At 40.7% G+C, this 13,976-nt stretch overlaps 1 protein-coding gene across 2 annotated transcripts in view; it reads right to left on the bottom strand.

Annotated features, from left to right (window-relative positions):
* The window catches only part of LOC311023448 (receptor-type tyrosine-protein phosphatase gamma-like), a 605,663-nt gene that overhangs the window by 36,227 nt on the left and 555,460 nt on the right, over positions 1-13,976 (bottom strand). For both annotated transcript variants that reach the window (XM_084025284.1, XM_084025285.1), the window contains exons 14-15: positions 7,406-7,497; positions 4,275-4,366 (exon numbers count right to left, since the gene is read on the bottom strand). In XM_084025284.1, coding sequence (XP_083881410.1) covers positions 4,275-4,366; positions 7,406-7,497 — 184 coding nt within the window. The remainder of the gene's footprint in view (positions 1-4,274; positions 4,367-7,405; positions 7,498-13,976) is intronic.

Genomic DNA, 13,976 nt, shown 5'->3' with positions numbered 1-13,976 from the left:
AGCACATTGTTATACTGTTTCAGGGATACAAGAAACATCTCCGTTTCCAGATAAACATGCTTCCTACGATAGAAGAAATTGAGCAGTACTTTACTAGCTGTTTGGCTGTTGTTCTAGAAAGCCCCCCAATGCGTAGTCCACGGATCGCCAGCCTATGCACATGCCCTAGACTACCAAACACCAGCACGATAAGCTGGCATTTGTAGCCCAGATTCTCAATGGTGGATATCAATGATTGATACTTTACAGTCTTAGAATAGTAAGAGTCTTCCATAAACAGATCAAATGCACATGATACCTCAAATAGCCTAACATTTCTGGAATTGTGAGATATGATGATAATATCAGGTGTATTTGGCATTCCTAAAAAAGTGTTTGCAGGTGAGTTAAACCATTCATTTTGTACAGTCATGTGTTTGGAAAGTGTTTCATCTGCCGCACAGGAACCTGAGCAGCAATAAGGTCCACAAGTCTGTTGTGTCTGGCAATGTAGAGTCCTTTAAATGATGGGCAACTGTTCATGATGTGAGCTACTGACTCCAGGTGTTGAGGGGAGTCGTGTAGCATACAGAGGGGTGAATGGGTGGACGGGAACCACAGTGATAAGTTATATTTTGTGGGGAGAACCTGCAGGCGTGCCTTAATACAGAAGATAAGTATCTCCTCACTGATGTTGGCATTGTTGTAGATGGTGTGTGATACAGAGTGATCCGCACAGGGCAGCTTTGCCAACTTTCACTTTCCAGTGTCTGCCTGGATGTTCTAGGCTGGAGCAGGTAGACAATGCTGTTATGGTGCAGCCTGGCTTCCACAACGACAGATGGATCCTTTATGACACACACACACACACACATGATTCTATTATGTCTTGTTGCGTTTCCAGAAATTGTACTGTAGATGTCCCCAGAGGATGAATACTAATATTTCTGGTGACCTCTGAAAAGTAGTAGTCCTGAAAAAAACCCAAGAGATATCTCCGTTTGTATTTAGTTGTGCTCTCAGGGAACTTTTTTTTTTTTTTTAAAAACATTACATTTCTTTTTGAATTCTCATAAATCACATTTTATTTCTATTGTGAACTCAAAGGAATTTCAATAAAAGTGGTTGGTTTATTATTGTAAATTAAGTCTAATTGGCTCTATCTTTTCTTGTGCATCTCGCCTTGCTTTAGGCCGACATCAAAATGTACATGATTACTTCTCATTATTCCACCAGACAGGTTTTTGTTCTCTCATTCCCGCCACCTCTGCAGTCTCAGCTGTCGACATCTCTCTCACGAAGGCTGCTCTCCTCGCTCGACCTGTTCAGGCTCATTTTCTTTCGCCTTCATTCTTTCTGCCTCCACCAAGCGTCCCTTCTCCACAGCTCGTGCTTCAATAAGCTACATCCCTCGCTTGGCATAGTCATTAATTCCTTTGACCTGAGGGCATGGTACAACGTGAAGTAACAGCTACAGTGAAACATCTCATGCTTTAGTTGTGGGACAATTTCAAGTTAAAATCAATTATGGGATTCACCCTGGAGATCCTTTCTTGTTTATTTGTTTTCACAATGATTCTCCTATGTTTATACTGCCTTATGGTTGTTGCTTACAGTCCTTACGAAATGACTGAAAGCAATTCTGGGCTAAGCAGCCTGTGAATATATGTCAGTGTTTAATGTGGAGTTCCTGCCAAGCAAACAGTTGTTGGCTGCCAGCTCAGCATCGCCAAGAGGGAGGCCAGGCGCTGGATTTGGCTCTGACCCGTCGGCCTGGTTTCCTCTGGAGCATTACAGGCCGGCCACCTTGTTGCAGCACTATTAAACATTGATTCATCTCACTAATTGGGAAAGGGATTTATTTTGGGCGCATAAAGCTTCATGGTGACAGCAGATCAGGTTGCAGGTATGTTGGATGGAGACAGGATTTGACTGGAGATGATGTCACAGAGACAGCTGATAGGCGAGCAGACAGTACACAAAGATATACGCACACGTGCAGACACTCAATCACATGTGACGTGCATTCACTGATATATGTGTGCACACATGTGCATGGCCACTTTGCCAGGGACAACAAGGAGGGGGCCATCGAGGCTGTGCTCTCTGCAGACCACCAGCCCCTTACACTCTCCCCCACGGACGTGTGTGCGGCACTGAGCAGGACTAAAGCTGGTCCTGATGAACCAGGACACGTCCTTGGGGCCTGTGCTGTGCAGCTGACTGAGGTTTGGACTGACGTATTCAACCTGTCACTAGCCCAAGCAGCTGTCCCCCCGTGCTTTAAAACCACCTGCAACAAGCTTTAATGACTTCCGTCCAGTTGGACTCACCCCCATCATCATGAAGTGCTTTGAGAGGCTGGTCCTGGCTCACCTCAAAATCTTCTTACCACCCACACTAGACCCCTTTCAATTGGCCTACCGTCAGAACAGGAGTATGGAAGATGCCATCTCAATGTCACTTCACTCGGCCCTGTCCCACCTCAACAGTAGCAACACATGTGAGAATGCTGTTCATGGACTTCCGTTCAGCATTCAACACCATCATCCCCTCCAAACTGATCACAAAACTCAGTGAACTGGGCAGCAACACATCCCTTTTGCAACTGGATTCTCCACACCTTCTCAACCCTCATCCTGAGGTGCATCACAGGGCTGTATGCTGAGCCCTCATCTTTACTCCCTCTTCACCTTGGACTGCACACCTGTACATGGCTCTTACACCATTGTCAAGTTTGCAGATGACGCAACAGTAATCGGTCTCATCAGCAACAACAGTGAGATGGCCTACAGGGAGGAGGTCCAGCACCTTACAACCTAGTGCACTGACAACAACCTGGCTCTCAACACCATGAAGACCAAAGAGCTCATTGTGGACTACAGGACATCAAAAGCTGGAACACACACCCCCATCCCCATCAACGGGACAGGTGGAGGGTGTCACCAGCTTCAAGTTCCTGGGTGTCCACATCTCTGAGGACATCTCTGAGACCCTCAACACCTCAACCCTCATCAAGAAGGCTCACCAGCGTCTCCTTTTCCTGAGGAGACTAAAAACGGTCCACCTACATCCTCAGATCCTGGTGAACGTCTACCGCTGCACCATAAAGTGCATCCTCACCAACTGTGTCACAGTTTGGTATGGAAACTGCTCTGACCGGAAAGCACTGCAGAGGGTGGTGAAAACACATCACCGGTTCCTCACTGCCCACCATCAACACTATCCAGGGCAAATGATGCATCTTCAAGAACTGCTCTCACCCCAACCACAGACTGTTCACGCCACTCCCCTCCAGGAGGTGATACATGCTCCTTCTTGGAAGAGCCTTCAGAGAGACTGGAGGGAAAGCAGGAAACAAAGCGACGATTGAGGATGAATAAAAAAGAGAGCTCTGGCTGCTCTGATGAAGCAATCAGGGCTGTAACAAATCTAAACTGACCATCACTGAAACGGCCTTCTTCTTTTCTATGCTATAACCATTGCCATTCAGTCTGCATCCTTGTTGTCTTCATTGTCTCTGCTTTCAATATGTATTTGGTGTGAGGGTGTTTTTCATGTCATATCCTTTGAAGAATGAATACACAGCTGGACACTTATTATCATGTCTTTTAGAGACCAGCTCCATCTGACTTCTCTGACTACAAATTTAAATTTTTTATTGATTCATGTCATTGAGTGTTTTTTGTGCCTTTTCTGACTCTGACCGTTAGAGCTTTAGAAATACAATGGATATAACATGTATTTATTATTTTGTTATGTAACCCTTCTAACCCCTGAAATCTGTTTTCTGGGAGAGTCCTGAGCGAACAGGGCATCATAACAGTTTCACACATAAAAGCACAAATAACAGATTAACAACAAAACAGCAAACACAACCACACCATAAGGAATTTCACATGACAGACAAACAGTGGGAGAGTTGCATCAATCAATGATTTAGCTGTGTGGTCCAGTAAGAGCACAAGTACATTCAGTATTCAAATACTCTTTAATCCTGGTTTTAAAACGCTTATACAACGATTGCGTTTGAAGTGACTGTTGAGCTCACTGTGAGAGCAGCTTGTACCAAAGACAAAGACTTGTAGGAATGTTTGAATGTACGATGGGAGGGTGCAGCTGCTGATCGTTTGAGGAGATAACTGCTACTATCTATGGTGTTCACCTGCTCTTGCAAATGAATGTACCAAAACCCAGCCCTCAGTATCTGATAGTGTGGGATTTCATGTGTACTGGTGTAGATGGCAAATATACTGATTGCAGGTCTGAGAAGGGAAAAGAACTTGACTGCCTACCTCAAAGTCCTTTGAGAATCCGTGGTGGTTATTTGAGTAGAGTTCAGAGATGTGTTTGATGAACTGCTTGACTGAAATGGCCTCCATGTCATCTGCAGAAAAGAAGAGACAAGGTTAAACCGGCTCCACAGGAGCACCGACTCGAGCCAACCATCTTAAACCATCGAGACTCAACTTTCACATTTAACTTGTCGTTAATGTCAGTGTAGTTTACTATTAAACCTAAGTAAACCACAAAAAGTCTTTGTTAAATACCATATTGTATTGAAATATATTGATCATATATATTAAAGTGGCAGTCCGTAAAATTTGAGATGTGTTGCTTCTAGCGGCCTCTTTCGAACTGTGTCGACTGTCTCATCTGTGTGATGCCTTCAAATTCTTGGGACTGGAAGTTGAATCTTTCTCTGGCTGTTGATCCTCCATTGTGAGTCAGCAGTAATGACAGGTAGGAACTTAAAAGACAATTACATAGAAGAAAATGTTACGGACTGCCACTTTAACATGAATGAATTTAAATATCAGGGCTAAGGGGAAACTACTAACACATAATGCAAACATGGTACTTGGTGTTGTTTTGAGTAAACCCATTCCAGACAAGGATCTAGAATAAGAATAATGCAAGTGTCAGTTCCGCTGCTTCACCACTGAGGTGCAAGTGCTTAAAAACAGTCAGGGAAGCTTATTGCTGTGTTGCTGTGTTGCTTATGGAGCTTCCAGCGGGACGCCACGGGGCTGGAGTGCACGTCTCATCGGCTGGCAAACACCTGCATACACATAGTTGCAACGTGGTCGGCGTTCTCCAGACACTGACAGCTGAAAAAAGCTGAACTCCACCCAAATGATTGGAGCCGGTTCAGTGAAACAGATGAAGAATCATTACACAACAGCTAGTCTCTCACAGCGCCCCTCAGTTTAGTCTTCATCAAATATTAACAAGAGCAGACACTCGCTCGCTCGCACGTCTTGTCTAACGAGACGCTCATTTAGGTATGCAAATGTGTCAGAATGATCTGTGTGTCCGTAAAGAGGGTGCTGGGTATGGAGAAGGCAATTAGCCCCGAGGATCCAACATCGTTTGAGTGTGTGTTCTGGATCGAACATAATTGTTGTGTATAACTATGTTTGTACAGTTTACTGTACAGCAGTAAAACAACCTCAGGAGTAAAAGTCATCAGTAAACCTAATGATCACCATAGTCAATGTGGTACATCATATGTATCACTTTGGGTACAAGCAGTCAAACTTCTTTATTATTATTATTATTATTATTATTATTATTATTATTATTATTATTATTTATTCATAATATTATGCCAAAATCTGTCTTTTGTCTTTTGTGAGGTCACACTGAATCAGTTCATGCTCGAGTGTAAGTGGACGTTGGTGCGTTCCTGATATATGTTCACACTTGAGGGACAGGCGACCTTTGACCTCCAACATCTAGTCGGTTCACAACGGGTCACCATGAATACTATGAAATAGTTGTCTCGTTCACTATGGTGGTAGAGTGAAACATAGCAACTGATTTTAAAAAGAAGAAGAATTTATCCTTTATTTATGCTGGGAGAGCTTTCGATTAATGCTAATCTTTTTAAAGATTATTCGTTGTTGTTTTTTTTAGTTCTGCTGGATGAGAAAACGTGTGTCCAACCCGCAATGGGAAAATAATATTTGCTTCCTAACAACATGCTAAGAGATTCCAGCATGTTTGAGTGCCATGTTGTGAGTTAGAAGCATATTTTGATATTTATGTGATAATATCGTGAATTATTTGGGCCAGGATATTCGTTTATCAATTGACTTTTCATAGCTTTTAATACCAAATGAGCATCGTTTGATCATCAGATATAGATTCTCCGATGCAAACAGAACACATCTGTAATGGCCGTCTGCCTGTGTGTGCTGACTGGAAGGTATTGCAGTAAGTAGCTGCTGCCTGCAGGGTTTAAATGTAGCAGAAGGTCTTAAAGCGGCTTATGGGATGTGCGAGGCTTGAGGTCTGAGCTTATTGAGACAATTAACACAAGGAACATATGGTTAAACACCATGCTGTCTCTGCTGTGGTCTCTGATGTCCATGCAGTGTTTCCTCCCTCAGCCTGCAAACACATCATCAGTGGAGCTCACAGAGCCTGTGATCCTGCTGGGGGACTGGACTTAGGCTCAATGGTCGACCCCCTTTCTGTTTGTGCTGGACTCTGCTGGGCACGTTGGCCCTGGTTTCATTGGGGGCCTTTGGATTAAGCCAAGGCCTATTATAAAGAGCCCCCCAAGCATTTCATTGATGTGATGGGTTTGGATCCAGATCCTGGACTGTAGCTGGAGAAGTGCTCTCTCTCTCTCTCTCTCTCTCTCTCTCTCTCTCTCTCTCTATCTCCCACACACACACACACACACACACATACACACACACACACGCACAGACACACACACACACACTCACAGACACACACACACACACACACTCAAAGACACACACACACTCACAGACACACACACACTCACAGACACACATACACAGGTTGCATTGTGATCACAGATCATATTGTTGGACTGAAGGGACCAATAGTTTAATATTTGAACTGGTTATTATTGCTGACCCTCTTTCCCAGGATCCACCTGCACTAACAGGAAGTTGGTTGTGGCGTTCTACATCCAACCTGATAGTTGCACCGGTTGCACCACCTAGACTAGAGCCTTCTCGCTCAGAACGCCTCATCGGAATGAGGTGAGAGCCGGCAGCGTGGGTGTCACAACCGCGGGGCGCTCTCAGGCATGGCAGCCATTTTACACCAAAATGAATACATATAGACCAAATATGCACAGTCTTAGAAGATATTATTGAAAACTATCAACATGCTGTTCTGAAGTAATTTGATGCTATTTGATGTTATCTATGTTGGAAATAAGTGTTATCACTTTGTTTTCCTTCAAAATGAAAACCAAAGCGATCATGAATGTGAGCCGTGCCGTGGTTGGGTCAATTTCAATTTCAATTTCAAAATACGTTATTGTCCCCCAGTGGGGCAATTTGTTGTGCAGAAGATAGTACGACAGATCCAAGTCACACACAATCACAAAAACACTATACAGTCATAAATAGTATGTAAAATGTGTGTTGGGTGTTACCTGGAATGGGCGTGGCAGGGACGGTCTCATTGGGCACCACCCGGGGGGAGCTGCTGTCTTCCACATAGAAGTGGGCTGTCTGGAAACAGCGCCTGGCACCAACAGAGAGGTCGCATGTTAGAAACGCTTCATGAGGAGGACATGCAGTCTGATGGGAATCCATGAAATTACACACAGTATCCTGCCAAAGCGCCAAATAGTATCCAGATAGTATGCAAAATATGTGTTCACATACTGATGCACTTCATATTTGGTTATGAAATTAACGTTATTGCATCACACGTAAAAAAACAATCACATTCTAAATCTTAGTTGTTTACAAAAAAGCATATTTTGACGATTATCAGGAGAATATTTTGAATCACCAATATTTTGGTCTTGACATGACATTTTCATATCGTCCTATGTTTATGTATATGGACACAAATCTTTCATTTATTATGTCATAATATGCACGATAGGTTCAATCTGCACATGCAATGTCTGGTGGTTGCAGTCCTGTGTTGTTGAACCCATCCAGAGACAGGAAGACAGAATATATTTAGTACTTAAGTGTACTTCACACACCTACAAATACATCAACACAAAGACACACACACACAACAGTCTTTTAGGCTTGTCTTCACTCACGTGCAAAGTGACTTTAAATGCATTAGGTGCTGTAGCACACACACACACACACATGCACACACACACGTTTACGTCCAGCTGTACAGCAAGTCTACACATACGATACATTTGTATTAACAGAATATCAGTCTGTGTTTATAGTACTACATGTACACGTAATGACATGTATACATTTTTGTTATCATGCAAACCAAACAAGTCAGCGCACTCAGAGGAGGTTTTGGTATCTTTTCAAGGCAAGGCAACTTTATTTGTATAGCACCTTTCATACACAAGGCAGACTCAAAGTGCTTCACATCATAACTTGTCATACAATAAAGTGAAAAAATAGAAAAATGAACAGAAAACTAGAAAATGCATTTCCTCCGGAAATACGTGGAAATGCTTTAATGCTGAAGCAACACTGGAAAAAAAGCAGAATATTGGAAGAAAATATTAAAAAAGCTGAATATTTGAAGAAAATATTTAAAAAGCTGAATAAGTGCAAAAGTATGAAAAAGCTGAATATTTGAAGAGAATATTAAAAAAGCTGAATATACAAAAAGTTTGAAAAAGCTGAATAGTTGAAGAGAATATTAAAAAAAGCTGAATATGCAAAAAGTTTGAAAATCTGAATAGCTGAAGAGAATATTCAAAAAGCTGAATATGTGAAAAGTATGAAAAAGCTGAATATGTGCAAAATTATGAAAAAAGCTAAATATTTGAAAATAATATTAACAAAGCTTAATATCTGCAAATGTATGAAATAAGCTAAATAGCTGAACAAATATGAAAAACCTGAATATTTGAAAAGAATATGAAATGGAAAAAAATGTTGAAGACACGTTGAAATGTCCTTAAAGAGCTGAACATTTTAATATTTGAATGTTCTTTTTGTTTGTAGTATTAGAAGGGTACTAATAGAAGTAGTAGGAGTAGTATCAGTAGTACTAGTAGTATTAGTAGAAGTAGTATTAGTAGTAGCAGTAGTATTAGCAGTAGTACTAGTAATATTAGTACAAGTTTTAGTAGTATTAGTAGTAGTAGAAGTAGAAGTACTACTAGTACTAGTAATATTAGTACAAGTATTAGTAGTATTAGTAGTAGCAGTAGTATTAGCAGTAGTACTAGTAATATTAGTACAAGTATTAGTAGTAGTAGAAGTAGAAGTACTACTAGTACTAGTAATATTAGTACAAGTATTAGTAGTAGTAGTAGTAGTAGAAGTAGAAATACTAGTAGTAGTAGTCCTAGTACTACTACAAGTAGTGGAGGTAGTATCAATAGTAAACTAGAAGTAGTACTAGTACTAGTACAAGTACAAGTAGTGGACATGGTATCAGTAGTAAGCTAGTAGAAAAGGAGTAGTAGTACTAGTACAAGTTCAAGTAGTTGACGTAGTATCGGTATTAGAAGAAGTAGTAGTAGTACTAGTACTACTACAAGTAGTGGAGGTAGTATCAGTAGTAGGCTAGTAGTAGAAGTATTAGAAGTAGTATCAGTAGTAGGCTAGTAGTAGAAGTAGTAGTAGTAGTAGTAGTACTAGTACTACTACAAGTAGTGGAGGTAGTATCAGTAGTAGGCTAGTAGTAGCAGTAGTAGTACAAGTACAAATACAAGTAGTGGACGTAGTATCAGTAGTAGGCTAGCAGAAGAAGTAGTAGTAGTACTAGTACAAGTACGAGAAGTGGACGTAGTATCACTAGTAGGCTAGTAGTAGAAGCAGTTGTAGTACTAGTACAAGTACAAGTAGGGGACGTAGTATCAGTAGTAGGCTAGTAGTAGAAGTAGTAGTAGTAGTAGTCAGACAGACAGAGAGTGAGACAGAGAGAGATAGACAGACTTGTGTATACATTTTAAAGTTTAAATGGAGTTTCTAGGTGAAAGTATATCTGAGCAGAAGATGTTTGACAAAAAAAACTACAAATCCCACTGACTGCTCCTGTCTGCCGCTCCTGTCCGCCAATCAGAGCACACCTGCTGTCACTTCTAAAGATCAAAGCCACAGAGATCAAAGCCATCTACGCGCCTGTGTAACTGTCTAGAGCCTGTCTCTATTCCTCCATTTCGGCTTTGCGGAGGGTCCGAACAAAAGCTTCTCACGCTCACACCGAAACTCGTATCGCCAAAATTTCCGCACCGTTAGCGCTACAAGACTCTGCTGAAGACACTGATCACTTTTATTTTTTCCTAGTCTCAGAAATGTGGACACTAGGGCGAGTTAGAAATGCTGCTCATTTCAGGTTTCTTTGAAAATCTGTTTCTGAATTTGTATTGTAAGTCAATGGGGAGAAAAACCGACGTGGCCGCGCTTAGAGGTTGCTAGTTCAAATTCTGTAAATCTCACAGAGTTTTTGATCACATTGTGAGAGACAGGACAAGTTTGTCTACAAAATTGGAAAATATCACCTCTGTAGAGTGAAAATTGTGGCCGGGAGGAGTTTGGAAAGAAAAAAAAGCTGAAGTGTCTTGGGCTGCTCTCACACTCTAAGCGATGATGTCACCCACTCTAGCACGCGCAATACACACCCATTATAAACTCTGATGAGGTCTGAAAAAACCATAAAACATAAACTGTGATTATAGAAAAACTGTAAAAGATATCAAAAAACTGAATAAGAATTGAATAGTTCAAAGTTTTGTAGGTTGTTTAAAGTTTAAATGGAGTCTGTAGGTGGAAGTATGTGAAACTAGTCGGAGTTCAAAGATGAGGATGTTAAAGAGGTTTTTAGGCTGATCTCCATAGGAATGCATTGAAAAAAAAATATGGAAAAGGCTGAATATATGAAAAAGTATGAAAGGCAGAAAAAAGGTTGAAAATCAGCACAAAAGAGCTGAAAAAGCTGAACATTTTGATAGTTGAATGGTTTTTGTAGCTGAAAGTATGCAGAAGTTAGAGGCGACCAAAAAAGGTACGGAAGAAGAACTAGAAAATGTATTTCCTGCGGAAATACGTGGAAATGCTTTAATGCTGAAGCAACACTGAAAAAAAAGCTGAATATTTGAAGAAAATATTAAAAAAGCAGAGTATTTGAAGAAAATATTAAAAAAGCTGAATATTTCAAGAGAATATTCAAAAAAGCTGAATATGTGCAAAAGTTTGAAAAAGCTGAATAGTTGAAGAGAATATTCAAAAAGCTGAATATGTGCAAAAGTTTGAAAAAGCTGAATAGCTGAAGAGAATATTAAAAAAGCTGAATATGTGCAAAAGTTTGAAAAAGCTGAATAGTTGAAGAGAATATTCAAAAAGCTGAATAGTTGAAGAGAATTTTGAAAAAGCTGAATAGTTGAAGAGAATATTCAAAAAGCTGAATAGTCGAAGAGAATTTTGAAAAAGCTGAACATGTGCAAAATTATGAAAAAAGCTAAATATTTGAAAATAATATTAAGAAAGCCACCAATAAAAAAGCCACCAATAAAAAGATTAGGATAACATAGGTTGGAAATGCTTTAAAGCATTTCCACCAATTAAAAGACAAGGAGAATAAAGACATATTTGCAATAAAATGCACAATAAAAAACAGTGCAGACGTTAAAAGATTTAGCAGAAAGCTATGGTGAACATAAACGTATTCAGTCTAGTTTTAAAAGTGGTCAGAGTACTGTGTGGGAATGTGATTTTTAGGAGAGCAGGCTGCTGAGAGAAGGAGAAGGCTCCGACTGCCTGCTTGCAATCGCCTCAGCATCCATTGCAGTAACATCTTGACTACACCTTCTCAATGGTTGTTCCATGCTCTCAAAACGAAACCTTCCAGGGTTAATACGAACAAATAAGGACTGTTGATGTTGTCAAGTGTCTGAATGCTGCTGTTAGCTGTTCTCCTACCAACACTCATGGCTGGTTTGTTTTCACCATGACCATAACTATAACCAAGTGGATTTATTAGCAAACAAACCTCAATCATAGAGGTGGAGGGACTGAACACACTCAGATGAATTGATTTTGTCACTATTCAGAAAGAACTACATGCCTGTATAAACTAAGTTTCTCCGCATTGACTTTCCATTCCTGATTGCATTTGGTGAAATCGAGGTCACACATCTTAGCAACATTCAAATCACCAAGGGATTGCCTTGCTGTATCTTTTCGGCAGTATTGTGACTCAATTGTTGGGAAAGACTCAATGTGATTGCTGATTAGATTTTTTCTTTCTTCTGAGATTTTGTTACCAGGGGTATGCTTTCCATGCGTGCTTGTTGGAGAAATTCCTAGATTAGTGGAGGACTGACCATTCCCTGGAGACCGGGCAAATTGCTCTGTGATATCGAGGGTTTTCAAAAAGAAATCTTTCCAGGTTCGAATTTGCTTTCCCTGTGTAGTTAGTCTATATTCAATTGCCTTCTGCCACTTTGATTCTGGGTTGTCCGTCTCTGTTTAATCTTTGTAACCATGTGGTTTATGATGAAGTCTCTTTGTCTAGACACATGTCCCATTGACCAGAACTGGTCAAAGATGTTTTGCCTCTCTGACTGAGGGAAGTTCTCATTACATTTGTATCGACAGGTGGTACAGTCTTTTTCCCTGACCTTGCGTGCTGGAACATTTATGTTTTTGACCTTAACATAGCTTTGGCCGGAGACTCTGAGCCTTTTTCGTATATTTTTTTTCCAGCTATCAGGGTTCCTCTGTCTTTTTCTTCCCCTTTGCTCACTCTGATACTCAACCTCGTCTACACTCACTGGCTCCATATTCAAAACAACATGCTCTTGTTCCTCAGGTCCTATCTATGTATTTGCACTGTCCCAGATGTCTTCCATTCCCACTGTCACTGGCTGCAGAGTTAGGATGATATACTGTTATTGATCCTCATAGCTCATCTTTACCTGCCTGATCCATTGTATTGTGTCTTTCCTCTGTCTGCTCCATTGCCTGGTTTACCTCCTGTGCCTGTAGGCCTACCACTGCACTGTGTCTCTTCTGTATCAGAGTCTCACTGTGTCTCCTGTGCTCTCTCTCTCTCTTGTGCCTGCTTTTCTGCTCTCTCTCTCCTGTGTCTGCTCTCCTGAAATACATAAACACACTATGTAAATTGTTTCTGTAATTATCTGCAGACACCCCCCCATTGTAATTAACTAGCCTACTAGTTTAGTAGGCTCGTTAGGCAAGTAGCTTCTGCTTGCTAAAGGCTAAGTTAGCCGGCTAAATGCAAACTTTAATGAAACATGTTGAGTTAAAACTTACCATCCTGTGCCTCTCTCTCTCAGCTCCACTTCTCTCTCTCTTACCTCTCTCTCTCTCTCTCTCTCTCTCTCTCTCTCTCTCTCTCTCTCTCTCTCTCTCCTGTACTGCTGTTATACTTTACATAAACACACCTGTAAACTATTTCTGGAATTATCTGCAGTGATCAAACCAAATGCTGAAATAGGCTACAAGTTTTACAGGCTAGTTCGGTAACTAGCTTATGCTCCCTAAAGGCTAAACTAACCAGTTAAAGGCTAACTTTAAAATGTTATTGTTGAAAATTATCCTGTAAACTGTTTCTGTACTTATATGCAGAATCTCCCTCCATAAAAGTTAACCTCCCCCCTAACCAACATGCTGCAATAAGCTAGCAGCTACTCGTTTAGTAGGCTAGTTAGGCAGCTTCTGCTTGCTAAAGGCTAAACTAGCCAGCTAAAGCCTGAAGGATAACTTCACTGAAACAATGTGGAGTTAAAACTTACCCTTATCACTTATTTCAGGTGTTTGAAATAACTTCAACAATACCTCTTCAGTATTAAACATCACTTTTCTGTGGCAGCCTATTCTAATTTTACACTTCATAGTATCAGCCATGACTTATGTGCTGTCTTCAGACTCTGCCCATAATACATTTTTCAGTGTCAAAAGGGCATAAATGCACTTACGCCCTTCTGGCTCTAACTGCGTCTGTATGTTCAGAGTTAGGACCTTTGGTTTTTGTTTAATAACTCTAAATTTATTAATATTTTACTTCTAAAATGTTGCCAATAGAAAGAGCTC

The sequence above is a fragment of the Eutrigla gurnardus genome (assembly GCF_963514095.1).
Source record: "Eutrigla gurnardus genome assembly, chromosome: 2".
Classification (NCBI taxonomy): Eukaryota; Metazoa; Chordata; class Actinopteri; order Perciformes; family Triglidae; genus Eutrigla; species Eutrigla gurnardus.
Note: the sequence above shows the minus strand (reverse complement) of the source record. Positions and strands in the feature narration are given on the sequence as shown.